This window comes from Ambystoma mexicanum, chromosome 10 (assembly GCF_040938575.1).
Source record: "Ambystoma mexicanum isolate Mex_15411 chromosome 10, UKY_AmexF1_1, whole genome shotgun sequence".
Classification (NCBI taxonomy): Eukaryota; Metazoa; Chordata; class Amphibia; order Caudata; family Ambystomatidae; genus Ambystoma; species Ambystoma mexicanum.
In genome coordinates, this window is record NC_090932.1 from 938,614,779 (window position 1) to 938,637,454 (window position 22,676).

Genomic DNA, 22,676 nt, shown 5'->3' on the forward strand with positions numbered 1-22,676 from the left:
CCCAAGTGGTGAGCCGGCCGGCTCACCGCTTAGCATGTTTGAGTGACAGCTAGGCTGAGTGAATGGGCGTTTTCTGCATAAAAGCAGGGCTTTGGGGACTGGAACTTCAGAAGTCGCCACAGGACCTAAGAATCCGACGAGGGAGAAGCTGAGCCGACCTGCTACGATGACACCACCGGTGGAGCCCTGCTGAACCGTCTCACCACTTTTCCCAACGATAGAGGAGATCTCCAGCCCGGAGAGTCTTCCTCCTTCGACTGGTGGGGATAACCAGTCTGCTTCCTTTTTCGCTTCCTGGAGCATCTCGTGGCCGCCTTGCCTGTGCCAAGCACCCCGGCAACCGGGATACCACGTTTTACCACTACCGTGAATCAAAGGGTAGTACCATTAACCGGAAAAATCTGCGGCTGGTTTCTTCTCTGGCAGTGCAACGACCTCGACGTGGAGGAAAGATGAAGATCTTCTCTTCCTCTGGACGACGACGTGACTTGCACCCGCTGCCAGGAACAACTGCCCCCGTTGGAGGATCCTCCCCACATAAGGTACCGTGTTCCGCCTGGCTTCCCTTGCAACCGACTGTACGGGGTAGATTTAGCCCCCAGCTTTCGAACCTGGGTTAGCCTGGGACCCCCTGGCTAAACTTTTTCTGAGCCTAACTACAACCTTTCTGAACTCCCTGCAAGACATTTTAAGCCTGTTGTCATTGTGTGATCTTGGGTCCGTTTGTGCCCTGCTCTCTCCAAGAATGGGCCCGGCCTATGGACTTTGGCTCACAAGTAACTTTTGACTTTCCTGCCTTGCTTAAGAGTTCCTAAGTATAAGTGTGGTGTATTTTCCTACATTCTGCCTTTTTCCCTCCCTTTTTCGTTAACTTATTGGAGTGCCATCTATAGTTAAACGCTCACCTCTGTCTGGAAATAAGTGATGTTAACTAAGACTTGTCTGATAAGGAATAAGGGATGTATATATAATAAACGTAACTGTGTTTAGAGTGATTTACAATAATAGTGCTGGAGTGTTTCAATAAGTGTGTTTTTAAATAAGTAATTGTATACCTTGATACCAAAGCTCTGGTCAGTGTTTGCTTGTGCTATTGTGTGTGAGTGCATTTTGTGTATACTTGACATACTGCCTAACTCTTCTTGAGGGAAGTCTGACTGCTCAGCCACAACTACCAGGTAAATCTGGGTGGTACAGACTGCTACCAAGTGGGTTTACTGCTAACACCTGTAGTCCTAAATCTTTTGCAGTGGTCTACAAAGGAACTGAACAGGTTTCTGCATAACAGCTAGAACGGATCCCGATGCAGAAGGACATCGTCGCCTTGGCCCAAAAGAGGTGGCTCAAGCCCCATTCGGCCGAGCCTGTCAATCGGCACCTGGACGCCAAGTATGGCAAATGGAGGGTGATCCACTCTTGCTGTCGGCACACCCTCAACGGCACTCCTCAGTGATCGCTGCAGCATTACTCTACTCAAAGCCTAAGTCGTCATTGGCCACCTCGTCCTCGGCGCTGCTAGGCAAGGAGGAGAACATCCTGGAGGCGTACGGTAAGAAGCTTTATTCCAACACTTCGCTACATCTTCGTCTGGCAGCTTTTAACCAGAGGCTTTGGCAGGAAATAACCAACTTCGTTCCAGAACTTCTGGTGCAGACAGAAATGTTGGCGCAAGACATCATGGAGTCCAGCGTGGACCACATTGACACCTCTGGCTGGGCCGTATGCACCACCACGGACATGAGAAGGACTGCTTGGCTTCGGTCTACTAAGTTTAACCCAGACGTCCAGGAACGCATATTGGACCTTCCATTCCAGGTGGTAGACCTCTTTCACTCCACCACTGATGAGGAGTTAGATGAAAAGAAACAGTTTGCAAACTGCAAAGTCTTTATCCTTACGAAGCACGCGCCCAAGGCGTACACCCAGTCACATCAATGCTCAGACAAGGGGCGGGCGTTCCGAGAGTTCCGCAGATTCCAAGAACGGAGGTCCAGATAGCCTAACCGCCAAGTCAACACCGGCGCAAACATGAGTGGGGAGCAAGGGCTTTTTTCAGTCCTCCTCCTCTACAGCAGCCTCATAGTGGAAAAAAGGCATGATGCGTCCCTTTGTTTCCACGTGTCTCCAGTGGGGGGGGGCAGGCTTGCCCTTCATGCACAGTTTTGGCGTCCAGTCTCAGACCCCTGGATCCTCGCTGAAGAATCCACATGGTACCGCCTACCAGTCCCTTCCTCTCCTCCCTTCTCCCTCCTCTCCTCCACTCCCACAGATTGGTACAACAGCTCTGTTGGTGGAAGTTGAGAGCCAGGCCGTGGAAGAAATCCCAGCCTCCCAGCGAGATTGGGCTTCTACTCCAGGATTTTAGCCATACAAAAGAAAAACCAGGCTGGACGTTTCCACCCTCAATCTCTCTCTCCCTCCCTCTTCAAAAATTCAAGATGGTTACGGCTGCACTGATCGCTGAGACATTGTGCAGGGGAGACTAGATGTGCTCCCTGGATCTGAAGCACGCTGATCTATACTTCCCGTTTGGCAACCGCATCGCTCCTTTCTATGATTCAGGATCATGGGCTGCCATTTCCAATAAAAGGTGCTACCCTTCGGCCTCAATTCATCCCCCAGGCTATTTACCAGGCGCATGAATGCAGTGGAAGCCCTCCTCGGGGCCCAGGGCCACCACGTTTACCCGTACCTGGACGACTGGCTCGTAAGGGCGAGATCTCCAGAGGCGGTTCATCACATTTCCTCCACCCTTATCAGCACACTCCACGAGACACCTCAAGATGTCTCAGCTACAGCCTATGCAGAACCTGACCTTCCTGTGCCTCAGGTGGGACACAAGCTCCAAGAGAGTTTTCCCCTCGGAGGACAAGGTCACAGCCATAAAGAGGGCCACTACTCATTTCCTCACCCTAGAAGTGATCTTAGCCTGGTGGTACCAACACTTATTAGGCATCATGGCAGCGGTCCTACTAGCTGTACTCTATACAAGACTCAAGATGAGGAGAGTGCATCTGCACTTCGCAGCCTCATGGAATCGGGATCCGGGCTCCCAAGCAGAGTTGGTCAGCAGTCCTCCATCTCTATGCCCGGACCTCACATGGTGGTCCAGGTACTGCAACCTGCGCACGGGCAGGCCCTTTCGGCTGCCGGCCCCCGCAGGTCACCATTACTACGGATTCCTTCCTGGAAGGCTGGTGGGGCCACTTTGAACAACTACAGTGTCCACAGAGTCTGCACCCTGCAGAGTCTCCTATCAACTGGCTGGAGCTGAAAGCCATCCGACTAGCTCTCAAAGCTTTCCTTCCACTCATTGGTGGCAAGGTCGTCCTCATCCAGATGGACAACTCCACCAGCATGTACTATATCAACAAGCAGGGTGGTACCAGGTCCCCTCCACTGTGCTACCTAGCGGTCAGCAATTGGGACTGGGCCGTGGAGAACAACATCTACCTGAGGGCCATCCACCTTCCGGGGGAGTCTAACTTGGAAGCAGACAGGCTCAGCAGACTGGGAGAAGACCATTACAAGTGGCAATTGAACGATCAGGTGCTGCTAGACATCTTCAGTAGATGGGGGGCATACTCAGGTGGATCTCTTTGCCTGCTGGGACAACAGGAAGTGCCAGCAGTTTGCGTCCCGGAAGGGGCATGGCCCTAGCTCTCTGGGTGACTCCTTTCAGATTCAGTGGAGTGGCAAGACAGCGTTTGCCTTCCCTCATACACCCCTGATCCACAGGGTGCTCTGCAAGATAAAGGAATCGTGTCACCTCAGCATCATTCTGATAGCTCTGTGGTGGGCTGCGAGATCGTGGTTCTCGGAGCTTCTCAGCCTCTCTGACAGGCCTCCAATTCACCTGCCGCTGGGCCCAGCTCATCTCCTGGTGCAACAGGGGGGGCAGGGTCACCATCCCACCACACAGATATTAGCCCTTCCTGAGTGGTTCCTGAGCAGGTCATGGTGAAACCTCTGGGCCTATCACAAGCTAACCTAGAAATCATTCAGGGTGCTAGGAGCAAGGCCACTAGGAGCCAGTACAAGAGTAAATGGTCTAGGTACTGTCACTGTGTCGACTCTAAGGAGATCGACCCCCCCCACCCACGTGCACCTTATATAACAAACCTCCTTCTCTGCACACCTTGCCCTCTGAGGCATGCATGTGGATACATGCTGCACCTATCTGGTGGCCATAGGGGCCTACAGAAATTCAGAGGAGGGAGTTTTCTCCTCTTCCAACCCGGTGGTCAAGCGGCATCTGGCAGGCCTCGCCAGGCTTTTCCCTCTGATCAAAAAACCGCACCCCATGTGGGACCTCAATGTAGTCTTGAGCGCCTTGGCGCACAAACCATTTGAGCCAATGGTGTCTGCGGACATAAGGTTGGCCACTATTCAAACGGCTCTGTTGGTGGGTCTCACCTCTGCTTGCAGAGTCAGCGAGATCCAGGCATTGGTGGCTTCAGAACCCTATAATGTTTTTCACAAGGATAATGTGGTCCTGAGAACACACCCTGCGTTCCTACCCAAGGTAGCCTCTGCTTTCCATCTGAACAAGGAGATAGTTCTACTTACGTTTTTTGCCGACCCTAAGGAGGATTCTCAGAGGGTCTTGCACTGTCAGTCAGGCGGGCACTGAAATTCTATCTGGACAGGACTAAGGGCTTCCGCAAGTCGGATGCTCAGTTTGTCACTTTCAGGGGTTGGGGGGTGGTCATGGCCCGGTTATCAGGCATCCAAGGCCTCTATAGCAAGGCGGATGGTTTCGGCCAACGAGGCCTATGAGGGGCAGCACAAACCACTTCCAGCTAATCTGCACGCCCACACTGTCGGTGCCAAGCCCACGGCCGCCGCCTTCCAGCGGCAGGTCATCAGCAGGGCGGCCACCTGTGCCACCCATTCGGCTTTCTGTAAGCACTAATGTTTGTACGCCAGCTCTAAATCCGACGCAGCTTTCGGACAGGCAGTTCTAAGTAACTTGTTTGCTTAAGGAGGGTATCCTCTCCACCCTGGGGCTACATTCAGTTGTAATCGCCCGTGCAGTATGGAGGAAAGTGGACGGGACGTAAGAGTAATTAATAGTTGCTCACCAACGTTCTATGTCAACGGGGATTCCAGGTAGGAGTCCAGAGACGGCCAAGCAGTGCTGCGCAACCTGTTTGCTTGAAGGTGAGCCTGGTGAGGAGATGAGAGATGCGTATATTGAGCCTTGCCACCTCCAGTGGTTGTGCATGTGTGTACTGCTATGTATTCTTAATTCATGAGCATGTGAATCCATGCCAGACCCCATGCTGGAGAAGGAACAAGTTACTTACCTGTAACTGTTGTTCTCCAGCATGGGTCTGGCATGGAGTCCCATGCGAACCCTCCCGCCTCCCCCTCTGCGGTTCTTCTCCTGGTCCTACTGCCACTTTACGTGCTACCAAATCTGCAGATGGCTGCCAGAGGGAGGGGTTTAGGTGGAGGGCCGTCATTGGCTGGCGGCAGTTTGATCCAGAGCTCAGTGATTGGTTGTTAGGAGAAATGAAACTGAAACTGATCTTCGAATGGATTCTGTCCTCCAACGTATTCCTCATCTATGACATGTAATTTCCACAGCTGTGCTGCTTCAGAATTTTTTTTGGCAGAGGGTGCCATGAGTAGATGGTGTTGGTCGATGTCCCTCGAAGGCCTCGATCGAGGGTGACATCATCTAATGTTTCTGCAAACGTGTTTACTTCGTAAAACTCGGCGCGCCTTTTGGTTACTGTTACGTTACCGTATTATGTTTTCTTCTTCTACCCCGACGACCCAGCGGTCTCGGTTCAAGTAATGTCCGGACTGCGGCTCCAAGATGTCTATTACGGATCCGCATAGAATTTGTCTGTGGTGCCTGGGCGAGGACCACAGTATGGATGACCGTTCAAAGTGTCAGTCGTTGACTGCCAAGGCCTTGCGGGAATGTAAGGGGAAATTGAAGGTAGGAAGGGTGTCCAAGCCCCGTAAATCCAAGTCGACTGGTCTTTCGAATGACAAGTCGAAAGGGGACTCTCCTCGATGGAAGAAGTCCAAGTGCTCCCAGTCCCGCACTGGTTCACGCCACTCATCCTCTTCGTTGCGGCGGTCCAGGAAGCAACGTCACCATTCGCCTTCCTCGTTCTCTTCGGACGACGCCTCCTCGAAAAAGGTGACCTGCCCTACCAAATCCCTGACCCCGGAGGAATGGGATGCTTTCCAGGTGCAGATGTTGCAGCTATTCCAGTCCGAAGGCACAGTTCCATCTGCGCCTTCCAACGAAGCCGGAAGGGAATGGTCTCGGCCGGAGACATGTGCGCCTTTGGGCCCAAGTAGACGGCGTGATACACATCGGGAACCTTTGAGGCCCCCTTCGGACAAAGCATCGGGTGTTCACCAGAGACATGCCAAGTCCAGGTCGCTGTCTTTGTCTTCAGCAAAATCCTCGAAGCCCTTGAAGGTGTGTGTCAGCGCCATGCCATCAGGTGCGCCTGTCGGGTCTTTGCCCCCGGTCAGGCCATCGAAGACGCCATCGGAGCTATCGATGCCCTCGGGGCCCAATTTACCGGTGAAGGTCCCTGTGACTGTGGACTATTCGATGAAGGCTACTTCTAAGTCTGTGAAGACAGTGACTGAGAAGAGGTAGTACTCCTCTCCCAAGGAGGGACTTCTTTAAGTCCCTCCAGGACATTTATGAGGGTGAAGAAAGGTCTGAGGAAGATGTTGGTGCTTTTGGTCTTCCGTATGATACTACTGGTGTTCCGGAGTGTCTCATCTCTGAAGAGAGTCGGATGGAGGATCTGTGTCAATCTTTGCATGATGCCAGTGGCCTTGACCCTTCCCCTGAGATGGAGTTCGGAAAGCCGGATCCGTGGTATCATGCCGACTCCTCTTATCGGAGACTAATGTCGAGAGTTGTGGAGTACCTGTGCTGGGCCAGGCCTCCGGTGCAGTTTGATCAAGATGATCTTACAGATATTTTGGACCAGGGTCCGTCCCCTGACCTGGTGTTGCCATTTCATGTGGTATTGCAAAAGAGGGTGGCTGCTACTTGGAACACCCTGGAGACTATTACGGTGGTGAACAAATCGCTAACAAAGAAATACCGCCCATCCAGTAGCGACCCCGGCTACCTGTCCACATACCCCACTCCGGAGAGTTTGGTGGTTCAGGCAGCTATGTCCACCTTGAAGCAGGCAGCGTACCCTACCATCCCTCCTGTTATAGACGATAAGCCCATGGATGGATGGGCACGCAAGGTATTTTCTGCTGGGAGCATGGCATTGAAAACGGCCAACTTCACCTGTGCCTTAGCAACGTTTTTGCACACTCTGTGGAATTGCATCTCTTTAGCGGCTGAGCATATTCCCCAAGCGGAAGAAAGGGGTGGCTTTCTAGCTATTGTGAAGGATGACAAGGATGCCATGTGTGAATCCCTTCAGTCTGGGTTGGACACTGCGGATAGTGTCAGCAGGTCCATGGCTACGAGCACCGTGATGCGCAGGTTTGCGTGGTTGTGGAAGTCCGGGTTTGCACCTGATGTGCAGGCCCGTCTTCTCAACAAGCCCTTTGACGGGGTCTCATCTGTTTGGCAGCAAGGCTGATGAGAGCCTTGAGAAGTTACAGACCTCCAAAGCAGCTGCCAAATCTTTGGGCACAACTATTCAACAATGTCAGCCTTTTCGTCCTAGGGAACAGCAATGGAGGGGTGGTTCCTTTCGCTACTACTCCTCATTTGGAAAGGCTAGAAGGATGGCCAGTCAAAGGGGCCAATGTAAGTTTCCTTGTGGTGGACCAGGTAGATGTGTCAAAGCCGCTCAAGCAGCAGCCTCTTTGTCTCTTTGTTCACTGGTAGGGGGCAGGCTGTCTCAGCATCTAGAAGAATGGCGAGCCATTACTTAAGATGCATGGGCTCTGGAAACGATTGCCTGCGGTTACTGCCTTCCTTTTCTACGACGGCCTCACGACAATCCACAGGGGAAGCACTCTTTGAGGGTTCTGGATCCGCTCCTTGTGCAGGGATTTTTTGACCCTGCTAGAGAAAGACGCTATAGAACCAGTGCCTGTGGCGGAGAGGAACAAGGGTTGGTATTCACCGTATTATTTGATTCCAAAGATGGATGGAGGACTGAGACCCATCTTGGATTTATGGTACTTGAACAAGTTACTCAGTAAGGACAAGTTCAGGATGGTCACTCTTTCTCAGATCCTTCAGGCCCTCCAACTTCAGGATTGGTTGGTGTCATTGGACCTGCAGGATGCTTATTTTCCTGTGCTGATCCATCTGAAGCACAGAAAATTCCTGAAGTTTGCGATTGGCCGCTCGCACTTTGTTTCGTGTCCTGCCATTCGGGCTGACCTTCGCCCCGAGGGTCTTCACCAAGCTCATGGTGGTGGCAGCGCATCTTGGAAGAGGGAGGGATTCACGTTTACCCCTATCTGGACGATTGGCTGATCAGGGCGTGTTCTCCCGAACAAGCCTTGGATCATCTCAGCGTCACCTGCCACTACCTTCACAAGCTGGGCTTCTCCTTCAATTTCAAGACGTTGCATCGAACGCCTTCCCAACAGCTCCAGTACATCAAGGCTGTTTGAGACACGTCCTTGGGGATGTGGTCGCCACCCAAGGTGAGCGCTCAACACATTCTCCAGATGGGCACCAAATTTCAACAAGCCCAGAGTCTTACGGCTTTCGAATTCTTAAGGTTGCTTGGCCTCATGGCTTCCTGCATTTTTGTGATGCTAGAGGCCCGACTGCGAATTCAATCCCTTCAGTGGGCTCTCCAGACTCAATGGTCCCAGTTCTCGGGCCGGATGTCGGATCTCCTTCATGTTCGGTCAAGGTCTCACAGGATCTTCTGTGGTGGGCCAGCAAGGACAATCTCATGAAAGGGGATCCCCTTGGCATCCATGGCCGGAGGTAACGGTAGTGACGGACGCTTCCCTCACAGGGTGGGGAGCTCATGCCAACTTATCTGACCCTCAGCAGCCGTTGGTCTCCATCAGAGTCCAAACTACACATCAATCTTTTGGAGCTGAGAGCAGTCAGGCTAGCACTGAAGGCTTTCCTTCCGTCTGTGCGGGAGAGGAATGTCCTGATAATGACAGACAACACAATGGCAATTCATTACCTCAACAAGAGAGGTGGTGTAGGGGTCACTTCCTCTGTGCAGGGAGGCCATGCAGCTCTGGTTCTGGGCAATTCAGGAAGGAATCTCCCTGGCGGCGATTCATCTGGCCGGAGAGGAGAACATGGCGGCGAACGTTCTGAGCAGGCAGGGCAGTCTCCCACGAGTGGGAACTAGCTCAGGAAGTCCTTCAAGAGATCTTCGCCCTTTGGGGAACCCGCAGGTGGACCTGTTTGCGACCAGTGCCAACCGGAAGTGCGAAAGGTACTGCTCAAGGATATTTCCTCCAAGAGGAGCTCTAGGAGACGCGTTTGTCGTGCATTGGTTATTCCCTCTTCTGTGCGCATTTCCTCCGATCCCCGTCATTACTCAAGTTCTCAGGCAGTTACGATGGTTCGGGACCCGCATGATCCTCATTGCTCCAGATTGGGCCAGGAGAGGGTGGTAGACGGACCTTCTCGACATGTCCATCTGTCCTCCAATAAGTCTTCCCCAAAGAGAGGATCTTCTCTTGCGAGAGGAAGGACGGGTTCCCCATCCAGAGGTCAAGACTCTCAACCTTCACTCATGGTGTCTGAACGGTTGAGATACAAGGATTGGGACCTCGCGGATGACGTGATGGAGGTGTTGCTTTCTGCCAGGCGGCCAGCAACAAAGTCCCTGTACCGCTGCCGTTGGCGTAGGTTAGGAATTCCATTTAAGTCAGAAGGTGGTGCTCCCCGCCTTCTATCCTCCTCCGCATCCTGGTAAGGACGAGGAGAGACTCCATAGGTTTGATCCTAGTAGGGTATTGAGCTTTTATCTTTCTAGAATGTCCAGGGTCAGAGTGGACGACCAGCTCTTGGTGGGGTATACTGGACACCGATTGGGCCAGGCTGTTTCTAAGCAGATCTTGTCTAGGTGGATCATCTATTTAAGAATGCTACAGATTGGCGGGCAAGGACCCTCCTGAGGGCTAGCGGGCTCATTCCACCAGGGGCATGGCTACATAGACAGCCCTGCAGAAGGGTGTACCGTTAAAAAACATCTGTGATGCTGCAACATGCTCTTCCATACACACGTTTGTTATGCATTATTCCCTAGATACTTCCCATGCTCAGGATGTTGCCTTTGGTAAGGCAGTGCTTTACTCTGCCATTTGTATACTGCTTTGGGAGTATGTCATAGATGAGGAATATGTTGGAGGCACAATCCATTCGAAGAACAAGTTACTTACCAACTGGTAACGTTCTTTCGACTGGATATTCCTCCAATGTATTCCTCATAGCCTACCCCTCTCAAGAATTTCCCAAAAGCCAATTGCAGCTTTCGTTCCCACAAGGCTAAGTGCAGTCGATGCTGTATAATGGGCATGTTTGCCACACGTTGTGAGGGGTGGGACATGAACGGAGGCTATGGACGCCGTGCGTGCTACTTATAACATCGCCCTCGACGGAGGCCTTCGAGGGACATCGATCTGACGCTGTTGACGCATGGTGCCCTCTGACAAAAAGTTTTCCGAAGCAGCACAGCTGTGGACACTACATGTCATAGATGAAGAATACGTTGGAGGAACATCCAGTCAAAAGACTTTTACCAGTTGGTAAGTAACTTGTTCTTTTCTTTTACCGAGGATTCCCAGCCTGACGGGGAATATTCTTGAGCATGTAAATCCATGCCAGACCCATGCTTGAGAACAACAGTTACATGTAAGTAACATGTTCCTACTTCTGTAGAGCCTTGCCACCTCCCGTGGTTGTGTATATGTGTACTGCTGTGTATTCGTATTCATGAGCATGCGACTCCATGCCCGACTCCATGCTGGAGAAAGAACAAGTTACTTACCTGCAATTATTGTTCTCCAGCATGGGTCTGGCATGCATTCACATGCAAACCCTCCCGCCTTCCCTGCTGTGGCTCTACTTGGGTGGAGTATTACCCAGAGAACAGTGATTGGTTAATGTGAGAGAGGCAGTTTCTCAGGATGTATACGTTTTGACTGTGGCACAATTGGTCGCGGCCGAATTGACAGTGGTCAATTCGGCCGCAAAGCCAATTTTGCCATGGCCAAAACGGCCCCGTTTAAAATCCCCCACACACCACCCAACCCACCCCCTACTTGCCTTTTCACTGTCTGGGCGTTTGCAGACTGCAGGCAGTGTCAGATCCGTCCCTCCAGTGCGGGTCGGATACGACGCTGCAGAGTCCGCTTTATTTTTTTTTGTCCCCTGCCTACAATACCTCTGGAAATTGGGGACACCCTTGCTACCCACAAAGGCAATCACTACGAAACATGGAGAGTGGGGGACACCCCAGCTCCCCATGTTTGGTACTGAGTACCCAATTTGAATTCGCCCAATTTTACCATTTCGGTCAATCCGAAACAACCAATTTGGGTAATACCGTTTCTCAAGCTTAAAGCGAGATTGCTTTCTTTTTACCAAGGATTCCCGGCCTGACGACAGGGCATATGCATGAACATGTGAATTCATGCTAGACCCATGCTGCAGAACAAGTTACAGGTAAGTAACTTGTTCCTTAGATGGGCATTTGCCAGGCACAGCCATCATATGCCCGGGTAATCGCACCATGTTCCATCTGCTGCCATCTTATGGCCAGGTAGTTCCATCATGGCAATGCATTGAAAATGCCTGTCCCAATCATACACAAAAGGCAAAAAAAAATTTGGCTTTGCCAGTGGATGCTTAGGAATCGAGCCATAGAATGAAGCTTCAGATCCATCCTAAGACATTTTCTGTTGCCTGGAAGCATTGAATCTCTGTATTGGTGCGTCTCTCATGTGTTTCTCTAATAGTGAAGTAACCAGCACCTAGAGTTGGCTCCGTCCAGTTTGTGCCATTACCCCCCACTAAAGAATTACTGAATACAAAATTGAAGGTTTCTGGGTTTGTGGAATGTTGAACCAGCTCTTATCCTCCCATCAGACCATCACAATGTTTAATTTTTCTCAACACTTGTTCGTTTTCCAAGGCCAACTTACTAGGGAAAGATGGAACCAGCCTTGCGGCAACCCACCTGTCTGTCTTCTCCCTAAAATTGGGAAAAAACTCCCATCTAAAAAATAAACATTTGATTAAGACATGGGTTGGGTTCTGCCATGTGTTGCTAGCAGCAGTGCTGTGTTGATGTGCTCAAACCAGGGGCCTCTCAAGGGTGCATCACAGGGGTTATTTGCTATTTTATCTGATCTGGAAATCTTCGATTTAAAAAAAAACATAAAACGTTGTTTACTGACCACAAAGAATGTACTAAAGAAATCTAGTTTGAATGTTGAAATATAATTGAGTAGCTTTTTGCCATGTGTGCTTTCATATACAAGCATGTTTAATATTGGAATGTTAGTGGGCCATTGTGAACAATATGTCTGTAGAGGGCTATATGCACTATTGCTTTCTCACATCCCGCATCATGTCTGTCGCTCGTTAAGCATCAAACATTCCACCAGAACTTTGCTCACTTCAAGGTTTCGGCACCTTCTCCAAAAGTTTTCTTTTAAACCTGTTTTTGTGATTAGGCCGGAATAAAATGGTATGGCAGCCCTGCAGAGGGGGTTGTAATTCGTGTTGTCACTTATTCCGGTTGTGTGCCCACCCCCTGCTTGTGCCTAAAACTCAGAAGGTATATGTTAACGAAAATAGTGAAACTTGGAACTATTGTTTCTTTTAAGCACTTTGAAAACGCAATTCAACGTCTCTGCCTTTATTTTCTTTTAAATGTTGGGGCTATTTATCATTTAGAAGAATACATAATTGAAATGATTATCTAACTTTGTATTAATTAATTGCAGGTTTGTGTATTAGACCTTCGGAAATAGCACTGCTAGTGGAAGTCATGGACCGACAATGAATGTGTACATAGCCAAAATGACTGTTCCTGACCCCCCTGTACTGCTATAGACCCAGATGAACCATGGCCAGTCCACTGCAGCCAAACTCAAAGAAATATATACTTCTTTATAATGATAAGACATTACACCCAGAAGAGGATGACTACATTTTCTCACAGCTTGAGTTCGGTTTTCAAAGTGCTGGAATCTGCCATGGCCCTACACGCAACATATGGATGTTTCTTGAACATGAAAACGGAAGAGGAGAAAAGAGCATAACTCAGACCATATCTGTACCAAAATTGGAAGACTCAATGCCCACCCTCTTTATCTTTCTCTGAATGAAATCCATGGTTGAAAAAATGGTTACAATCATTTATCTCTTCGTAGTTGGGCAGCTTGCTTGTACAGAGAAAATGGGCATATACAGAAACCTTCCGCAATTGTTAATTCCTCGTTTTTAAACATGCCTTTTTTGTGGAAGTTTATGGATGCATGAAGAAAGGAAGTGGATCCGTTACTTATTCATACCTTTCTACCTAACCATAAAAGTTTATTTTTTTAAATAATTAATGCGCTCTTATGAGGCAAAGCAAAGTTAATTGGTACATTTTGTGACACTTGTTTCAACGGATGGGCAGCTGAATACAATGTTTATAAAACATGCAGTTTAATGTCATGTTTATATAACACAAATATCCATAATAGATTTAATGCTATGGTTTTATGGTGATGTGGCTGAAATGCAGTAATATCATATTTGGGACATAATTTTGCCAAACCGAATAGAAGGGCACAAAAATAAAGATCATGCGGAAGATGAACTATTTCTCTTCTATTGCTTTGAGACCATAGCAAAATTATGGTAAAATTGTGCACTATTGTGAAAAGAAGCAAAATGTAGGTTCTTATTGTTGTTTTTTGTTATTTCTTTTTCATAAGAGATTAAAATTGTTCTGGGCAAGGGTTCACATTGGCTCTTCTCAAAGAATAACTCATTCTTATAGATCATTTATATAATTAACCAAATTCCAGTGTTAAAAGTATCTTGTCCCAGAAATATTAATTGAGAACCGTTCCTTTATGCTATGTGTAACACTGACGGCTAAGGTAGGTGTTAGTGTTATTTACCTTTCTATGGAAATAATTTTTCTTTAGAACCTGCAAGGCTTGCTTCAAGTTTATTTTTAAAGCATTGGTTCAATGTATGCAACACACACAACCACCTCCTTTTCCTGCCCCTTTTTGCAGACTGTTGTATTTTATGACTGCATTTCTTCAAGTATGCAACAGGTTAAGCTGCTATTTTTTATTGAGCACTACTATATAGATGTTTATTCATTTAGCCATATCTGATGTTTCTCTTGAAGAAGGAACAGCAAATCAGTTGGCTCATGTGATTACATGCCTGGTGATTTGCCTTTGTAAATAGTAGCATGTGGTTATGAAGTGTAATTGTTTAACATTTCATCTCTATTTCCAAGACCATTTAAAACCAAACAGTAATGATCTCTTTGCAGTGTTATCAATGTTACAATATGTACTTCTTTCACAGACGTGGATTTGCATTACATTACTTCTGCCTCCTTTATTTTATTACCCACATTTTATTAGAAAGACATCAACCAGCACAGCTTAACTTTGATACTTGTGTGTTTGTGGCATTGAACCTGTGTGTTTCACAATGTTACTTCAACTTGAAGCAAGTCTGAGTTTTTTGTTAAGGTGAGTTAGCGTTCATGAACGGTTTAGAGAACCTTTTCATTTTCCACTCAATGTTAACTTGTATCCCTGGTTGATTTTAGTTGGGGCAGGGATTGGACCGGAAGGGGAGGGGGGTTGATTTCAAATTTATATCAACAGGAAAGCCATCCTTTTATGGGTCTGTGCTGTCTATTGGGTATCTTTTTCATCTTTATAAATATATGTATATAGACACATATATATTTACTGATGTTTAGAAAAATTTCCTGCGAGTTGTATGGAAACTCTGTTGACTATCTAGCAATTGAATGATTGATTTTTTTTTATTGCTGGAGGACCATGTCCTTTGCAAAAAATGTTCATTCAAAAGTCTGTGCAATAATAAAAATGAGAAGAAAATATGCTCCCAGGAATAGACACAAATGAATATGTTTATGCTGCAGTTTCCTGTAGCTATTTATTTTTCAGTTTCACCCTGTTTAAATTGAAGTCGTAGCTGGCAAGTGACGCTCAATTGTATTTTTACATCAATGATTGTGTGCAGGTTACAAAAAAATGGTTTCATTCCATGCAATTTGGTTTTCTTTTTTTAACACCACATCTGATCAGAAACGAGCTGTGTTCAGCATGGCAATTGTTATTTTTAGATGTGAGCTATTGCAGATGTGCTCTGAACTTTTTTATTTATTACAAGCTTTCATTCTAAGATACACACCAGCTCTTATTTAATAGTGTGAATGCAAGACTGCAAGGTGCTTTTCAGTTTGGCTTCAGTTTACTATAAGCCTGGCACCTGAACTTTGAATATAATAAGTTCAGACATCAAAATAAGTTTGTTTGAAATACTCAATGTCCAATTGGAAAAATGTGTTTTGTTTTGGGAAACACACATATGCATAATAGCAGTAACTTACCATTAAAAATATATCTTGGCTATTAGTCATTTGATTATTTCCAATGGTTTATCTAGATCAAGTAATTTTAATGTCATGCTGAGACTGCTGGAGCTTTCTATGGGTGACCGCCAACACTTTTTATTGAGTTACAGTTAGAAATTAAGTCTAAACTCCAAAATGCCATTGTTTGTCACTTTACAGTAATTTGTTGGTGGCTTAACAAAGATCAGGGACTCCTACAATACAAATGTTGCACCAACTGCGCCTGACTGCCGCATAAAAAGAGTCATGATTTTTTTTTTGTATCGCTTGAGTCTAATTCTGTGAGCCTTTATAGCACTGGATTAAAATGTCTGCATCCCTCTTCAGTTTTTCAGTTTAATAACATGCTGTACAATTGTAAATCAGCCCATGCCAGTTTTTGTACGCGTTGAAAGGACGTTTATTGGTCTTATTGTTCTGTTTTCATAATTGTCTAAAGACTGATCTAGATGTTCTGTATTGTCCTGGACCATGTTAATTACACTTGGATGTATTTTGGTTACACATCAGTGGTTTTATCCCGCTCTTCAGTGCCCATTTTAGCCCTCCTCGGCACATTTCTTTTTACAGTTTCCCTTTGCATTGCATTGCTCTGACAACTGTAATTTGAATCAGATCTTAAAGAGGTCCAGAATAAAATATATTTTGATATTATGTTATGTATTTTATAAAGCTCATTTTTTTATATATATATATATTTTGTACAGAATGTTTACCTCTAATTGGATTGTCAATTGTGGGGGAGGGGGGTGGGAGACAGGTTATTACATGGTATTTGTACAGCATATTTCATTACTTTTCCATTGCTTATTCCTGTTTTGTATTTCGTTGTAAAATAAGAGGTACTGCATTTATTCAAGATTGTATATGTAGTATATATGGAATATATAATGGTTTCTACAGCAGGATTGGCTGAAATGCTAAGCAGAGTGCTTTCTTTCTAGACCTAAAACATTGATGTTTGTTTAAGACAAAGGTGGAATATCTTATGGGTTTTTTCTGTATCTGAAATGTGGCCTGCACTTTACAAAAAGCAACAATCTGATCGCTATTCTAATTTTGTAGTGCACACCCACCAAGGTTTGTTTCTGTGTAAAAACAAAAACAAAGCCTAATACTTGTCCTTCCTTCGGCTCTCTCCACTTAAGTTAAAATGGCTATGGTATTTAAAGGTTTTTAATATGTATTTATATGTTTCATTTGTGAAATTGTAAGTGTGCGCCAACTATTTTCGGAATAGAAGTGTTCAAATGTGTTAATGAACAAGCAGAGAAAGGAGTTTTATTTATTAGACCCCTGAAAAGAAATGGGTAGGTTGGAGTTTAAAATCAGTCACTATGGCAAAGAAGAGCTTTACCTGGACTTGCCTGTTCAAATCCTTCCCTGTTTGAAATTATTCCATCTCAGTAATATCTATGATCTACATAATATCCAACAGTTTCATATCAAATGATCTCATACCAAAATAGAGTACAGTAGTAGCAACCTAATATAAAAGTACATTGATATCACTCTTCTATTACATTTATTCCATATACAGTCAAGAAACGGACCACCTTTTAGTTTTCTTGAAGATAGTAATATTTCTAATAGTGCATTCTGCACAAAATGTTTTTTCTAATGGATTGTGTACCCAAGGAATTCCTTGTCTGAGATATATTCTCACTGCAGCAGCAGATCTCTGAAACATTTGACAGGAGGGGCACTGTGCCCTTCTGTTGTAGAGAATCCTCTGCGCCATCTAGTCCGGACCTGGTGACGGCGGTACAAATAGCCCGCCCTGTGAAGCCAGTTCCTTTTTTCTGCATGCTCAGCGCACTTTCCAAGAGCATTTCTTCACCTTTGAAAATTAATTGAATTTTCGAGGATTGTCGACTCAACCCTATGGCTTCAAAAGTGTTGCGACAGCAACACAAAAATGTAATTGACCGACTCGCCGAATGTTTGTCTGTGGTGTCTTGCTATCGATCACACTGTTGGTGATTGTGGGTCATGTCAGAACATGACGCCTAAGGCTTTCAAGGCGAGGGTATCAACATTGGCACTCAGGCGTTCAGCATTGAAGTTGTCCAGAACATCCCCTTCAAAACGAATATATCTAATGAGGGCAAGAGTTCCACGGCTCAAAATTCACTGGAGAAATAAAAATAATAATCAAAGAAACTGAGAAAACTGTGAAGAAATCTGAGGCACGGTAGATTGAGAACAACTTTTTTCTGGACCCAGTGCAGGCAACCGCAACAAGCCGCACTGAAGGAAAACTAACTGGCCCGTGTGGAATGTTGATCCATGAACAAGGAACAGCATTCCACAAGCGCCAGCCAACAAGATACAACATATCTTCTCCCCTTACGCCCCAAACACATCATAAGTTCAAACATATAACAGTAAATAAGAAAGATATTATTAGAAAAGAAAACAAGAATTAGCAATGTAAACAAACTGTAAATATTACATTAAAGTGAGCCAGCAAGAGCAAATGTGGAAGCAAATACAATGCACGGAATACAATAAAACAAATAACCATACAATGCACTGACAACAACTAAGACGTCGATCACTTACCCTGACACTCGCTAATGCACGTAGTCTCTGAGTTTAACAGGAGGCCCACAACTCCTGACCGGATGCCCCACGCCCCCACCATTCTCCCCAGACAGGTCACATCCCTTGCCCACCTGCACGCCTTCCACAAACAAATCTCCAGCCATAACCTCCCCATCCAAGTCATGAGCAGCAGCAACATCTCTCAGCCGCACACCATTCTCCTCCAAAACACGAGCTTCCTGACATTTGGGTGCAAAATCTAACACATCGCCATCATCATCACAACCAAACATGGCCCCCTTGCGTACAACAGTTTTACCGCAATCTAGGACCACAATACGCCTTTTGCTCCACCTTGTGCCATTCTCCAACTGTACATATCCCTTTCCACATTTCACGACCCTCATGGAAGGCAAAAATGCACTACCTCCTTTCGGAACAAATCTGGGATTCTTTACACAGACTACATCCCCCGCCTCGACCTGCAACTCCTTTCTATCCTTTTGATGAATCCTCACAGCCTCCTGGCGTGCCAATCCTCTCCGTTGTACACCATTTGGATCCAACTCACATGGTCCACCACCACCCAATGCCAAGGTCCTCAATCTAGATCCAGACTTCCTTCCCCTCATCAATTCAAAAAGGTGTCCTACTCGTGCTTACAGACGGGGTCCTGCGATAAGCCGACAAATATTCAGAAACCACTTCTCCAGCATGGGGTCTGGCATGGATTGACATGCTCATCAATATTCCCCGTCGTTGGCTGGGAATCCTTGGTAAAGAAAAAATCAGTTTCAGTTTCATTTCTGAACTGTCTTTCTCCTAATAACCAATCACTGGTCTCTGGGTCATACTGCCCCCAGCCAATCACTGCCCTCTACCTAAGCCCCTCCTCTGGCAGCCATCTTCAGATTTTTACCCCACGTTCAAGTGTTGGGAGTCCTCGTGCTATAGCTCTCGAGCTTTTACTGCGTTTTGCGATTTTTCAAAGAGTTTAATCACATTTTTTCAGTCAATCGAGCCTCAAGCTCCACCATTTCTACTTCCAATCAACGGGGACCCGTTTCGGTATTTTCTACGCCCCTCAAGGGCGAAGTTCTCGTCGAGTTCCGCTTCTCGGAGGATTCCAGAAGATCTTTGAGGCCTACCCCGCATGGACATGGCCCAGGACAAAGGGAGCACGACGCCCGGATCCAAGCTGTTCAGGAGCTGCCCTGGATTTGGATTGCAGAATGTCTTCAAGGAGGACAAGCATTCCAGATGCCTCTACTTCCTTCATGAAGACAAAACGCACGTGGAGGACTGTGCCTTTTGCCAGAACATGTCGGAGTGGACCATGAAGGATCGGCGTATCCGCCTCACCAACTGGCTGGAGGGTAAGAGCCCAGCAACAGGTGAGAAGAAGAGGTCCGAGTGGTCTTCTAAGACCTTTGAGGGAGCTGTGGTGATGGGGGCCCAACAAAAGGCAAAACACCTCGAGTCCGCGGGCACTTGCTCCTCGGCTGCCAGGCAGGGTGCACTTTCACCGACTCCATCAACCACGAGCCAATGCTCTGGCTCGGGGAAAAGAAAGTCGGAGAACCCGGGTAAACTTAGGGATAAGTCCTGGTCGATCCCGACGGAGACAGCCGAGCGGGAGCGAGTCAGCGACCCTCCCCCCAAGGTGAAGGCCTCAGGCGCATCTAAGGTCGTGAAGGCTTTGATTCACCCGGCTAAGGCCTCTATCGAGGGAGTTGTGGCAGCCCTGGCGAAGCCTGTGGAGGCTACGCCAGTGGAGACTACCTCGCGGAACAGAGTTTCCCTGCCACCGCGGAGGGAATCCTCTTTTCAACCCATCGATAAGACCCTCGTGAGAACCCCGCTGGAAAAAGAGGGCGAGGGGTTGGTGGCCATCACGAAAATGGATACAGCCTCTGAAGAGGAGCTGGCTGCAGTCGTGAAGATCCTGGACAAGAGGTTCGAGGAAGTCCGGTCCCACGTGAGGGATCCCGACGAGGCGGACGAAGAAAGCAACGGAGGCGCCAATGAGTTTCCCATGGAGGTGGAGGATTCCACTCCCCAACTATTGCACCCGTTGCAACCGGTACCTGGCACACAGGACAACCCAGGAGCAATCCTGATGGCGATCCAGGCCTTGTGTACGGAGATGAGGACAAGGTTGCCCTTACCCCCAACGGAAGACCCAGCGGAGCCTGGACCATCGGGAAGCCCTCCAAGCAAGCAGAGGAGAACTCATCCCCCACCGCCCTTCCAGCCGGCACGGCCCTCACAGCCTTCTTCTCCTTTCCCGGTCCCGAGGGATGACACGGGTACAGAGACGGCCACGACAGAGACGGATGAAGACGGTGGTGTCAACGGGATGGGCCTCCCATCACCATCTCCTCGGGCCTCTCTGCCCGACGAAATTGTCTCCTTGGCATCCGAGCTCTTCCAGCTCTGCCCCGTAGAACAGAAGAAGGAAGGTTTCCTCTATCGATGGCGTGAGGCTAAGAGGAAGCCAGTCCCCTCAGTCCCGTTACTTGATGACATCTAGGAAGAGGGGCTGGAGCTCCTGAAGAACCCGTCCATGACCCCTGCCAAGAGAGACTGGTACAAGTAGTAGTACCGGGTCCCGGATTCCGCCCCCATGTGCCTTAGGGCACAGCCGACCCGGATTCGGTCATCTCAGCGGCGGCCAAGAAGAAAGTGGCGGGGGCGATGGCTTCAACTTCGACCTCCCCGCCGGACGGCGAAGGGTTGAAATTGGATGCCATGGGACGGCGGGTCAGCTTGTCGGCAGCGACGACGATTAAAGCGGCCAACGTCCTCGCGATTGTGGCCCGCTACAACAGGGAGCTGTGGTTTAAGATCCTCTGCTGGATTTCCTCCCGGACGACAAGCGGGCTGAGGCCCTGGAGATACTGCAGGAAGGCGAGGTGGCGTCGGACCACGCCATAACGGTAGCCACGGACATTGCTGACACCGGTTTCTGCCAGATGGGCAACAGTGTTTGCCTTCACCGGCGTGGGTGGCTCAAGGCAACCGATTTCCGCCAGGACGTGCAAACCAGAGTTTTGGACATGCCTTTCGACGGAAACAACCTATTTGGCAAAACAGTGGATGAGTCACTTCAGGCCATCAAGGCCGACACAGAAACAGCGCGGGCCTTGGGAGTTTTACAGCAGCGACAGCCGCCCTTTCGGAACTCCGGAGGCAAGCAAGGTGACTCCAAAGGATTCGGTGGCGGCTCCTTGATGTACCACCAGCTGGCCCGCTCCTCGTCGCAGGAGGCCTACAGAGGACGCGGCAAGTCAGGAGGATCTCGTCGTCAAGGAGGCCAAGGCGGCCAAGGCGGCAAGGCCACTGCCAAGCAGGACGGAACCAGCCGTAGTGTTGGGCCCCCACCTGAGCACCCCGGTGGGAGTCCATCTCCACCGACTGATGGGTGCTGGATACCTTGGCCCGCGGGCACACTAGTTTCTAAAAAGTGCCCCCGCATTCCTCCCGTGGCCAAGAAGGAAAACCACCTCCCTCAACCGCTGCTGGAAGTAAGGGCGATGCTGATGAAAGGGGCCATCGAGCTTGTCCCAAAGAGGCTCCGGGGCTCCGGAGTTTACTCTCGTTACTTCCTCGTAACAAAGAAGTCCGGCAGCTGGCGACCCATCCTGGACCTTCGTTGTTTAAACAAGTACATCATGTCCCAGAAGTTACGGATGGTCACTCTCCAGCACGTGCTGGGACAGCTGGTGGAGGGTGACTTCCTATCATCGCTGGACTTGGGGGGGATGCCTACTTCCACATCACTATTCTAAAAGGACATCGAAAGTTTCTCAGATTCGTAGTCCAAAGACGGCACTAGCAGTTCAAGGCCCTCCACTTCGGATTGAAGTCGGGGCCCAGGGTATTCACCAGTGCATAGCACCAGTAGCGGCGCAGCTGCGCCTGTAGGGGATCCACGTCTACCCCTGCCATGACGATTGGCTCATCCGAGCAAGGACAAGAGAACTCGCCGTCGAGCACACAGCGAAGACCGTCCAGCTGCTCACGGATCTGGGATTCTCCTCCAATTTCGCGAAATCCCACCTGGTCCCGTCGCAAGTCGCACTGTTCCTGTGAGCCAGGCTCGACACAATGGCACGGATGGCCTCACCGTCAGAGGAAAGGATGAAGGCCATCCAGGGCAAGGTGCAGCGGCTGTCGACCATGAACGTGGCCAGGGTGAGGGCCTTCAAGTCCCTTCTCAGCATGATGTCCTCGTGCATCTACCTCATACGTCTGTGCAGGCTGCGGATGCGTCCACTGCAAGAGTTCCTCGACGCACGTTGGATGCAAGCGGGGGTCAGCTTCGAAACTTCCGCCAAGCGATCCGGTGGTGGGGCACCCGCGCGCATCTCGCGGCGGGTATGGATTTCCAGACCCTGGCACATCAGGAGACTGTGACGACAGATGCCTCCCTGGAGGGATGGGGAGCGCATACCGGAGATCTCCACGCAAGAGGCCTTTGGCTCCCGGAGGAGAGGTCACTACACAGCAACGTCCCAGACGAGCCGTGTTCTGGGCCCTCAG

General features: G+C 48.6%; 1 protein-coding gene across 12 annotated transcripts in view; it reads left to right on the forward strand.

The window, feature by feature from the left end:
• The window catches only part of TBL1XR1 (TBL1X/Y related 1), a 1,277,138-nt gene extending 1,260,900 nt beyond the window's left edge, over window positions 1-16,238 (forward strand). For all 12 annotated transcript variants that reach the window (XM_069618704.1, XM_069618702.1, XM_069618706.1 and 9 more), the window contains one exon: window positions 12,904-16,238. In XM_069618704.1, the coding sequence (XP_069474805.1) occupies window positions 12,904-12,930 (27 nt within the window). In that variant the 3' untranslated portion in view covers window positions 12,931-16,238. The remainder of the gene's footprint in view (window positions 1-12,903) is intronic.
• The last annotated feature ends 6,438 nt before the right edge of the window (window positions 16,239-22,676 follow it).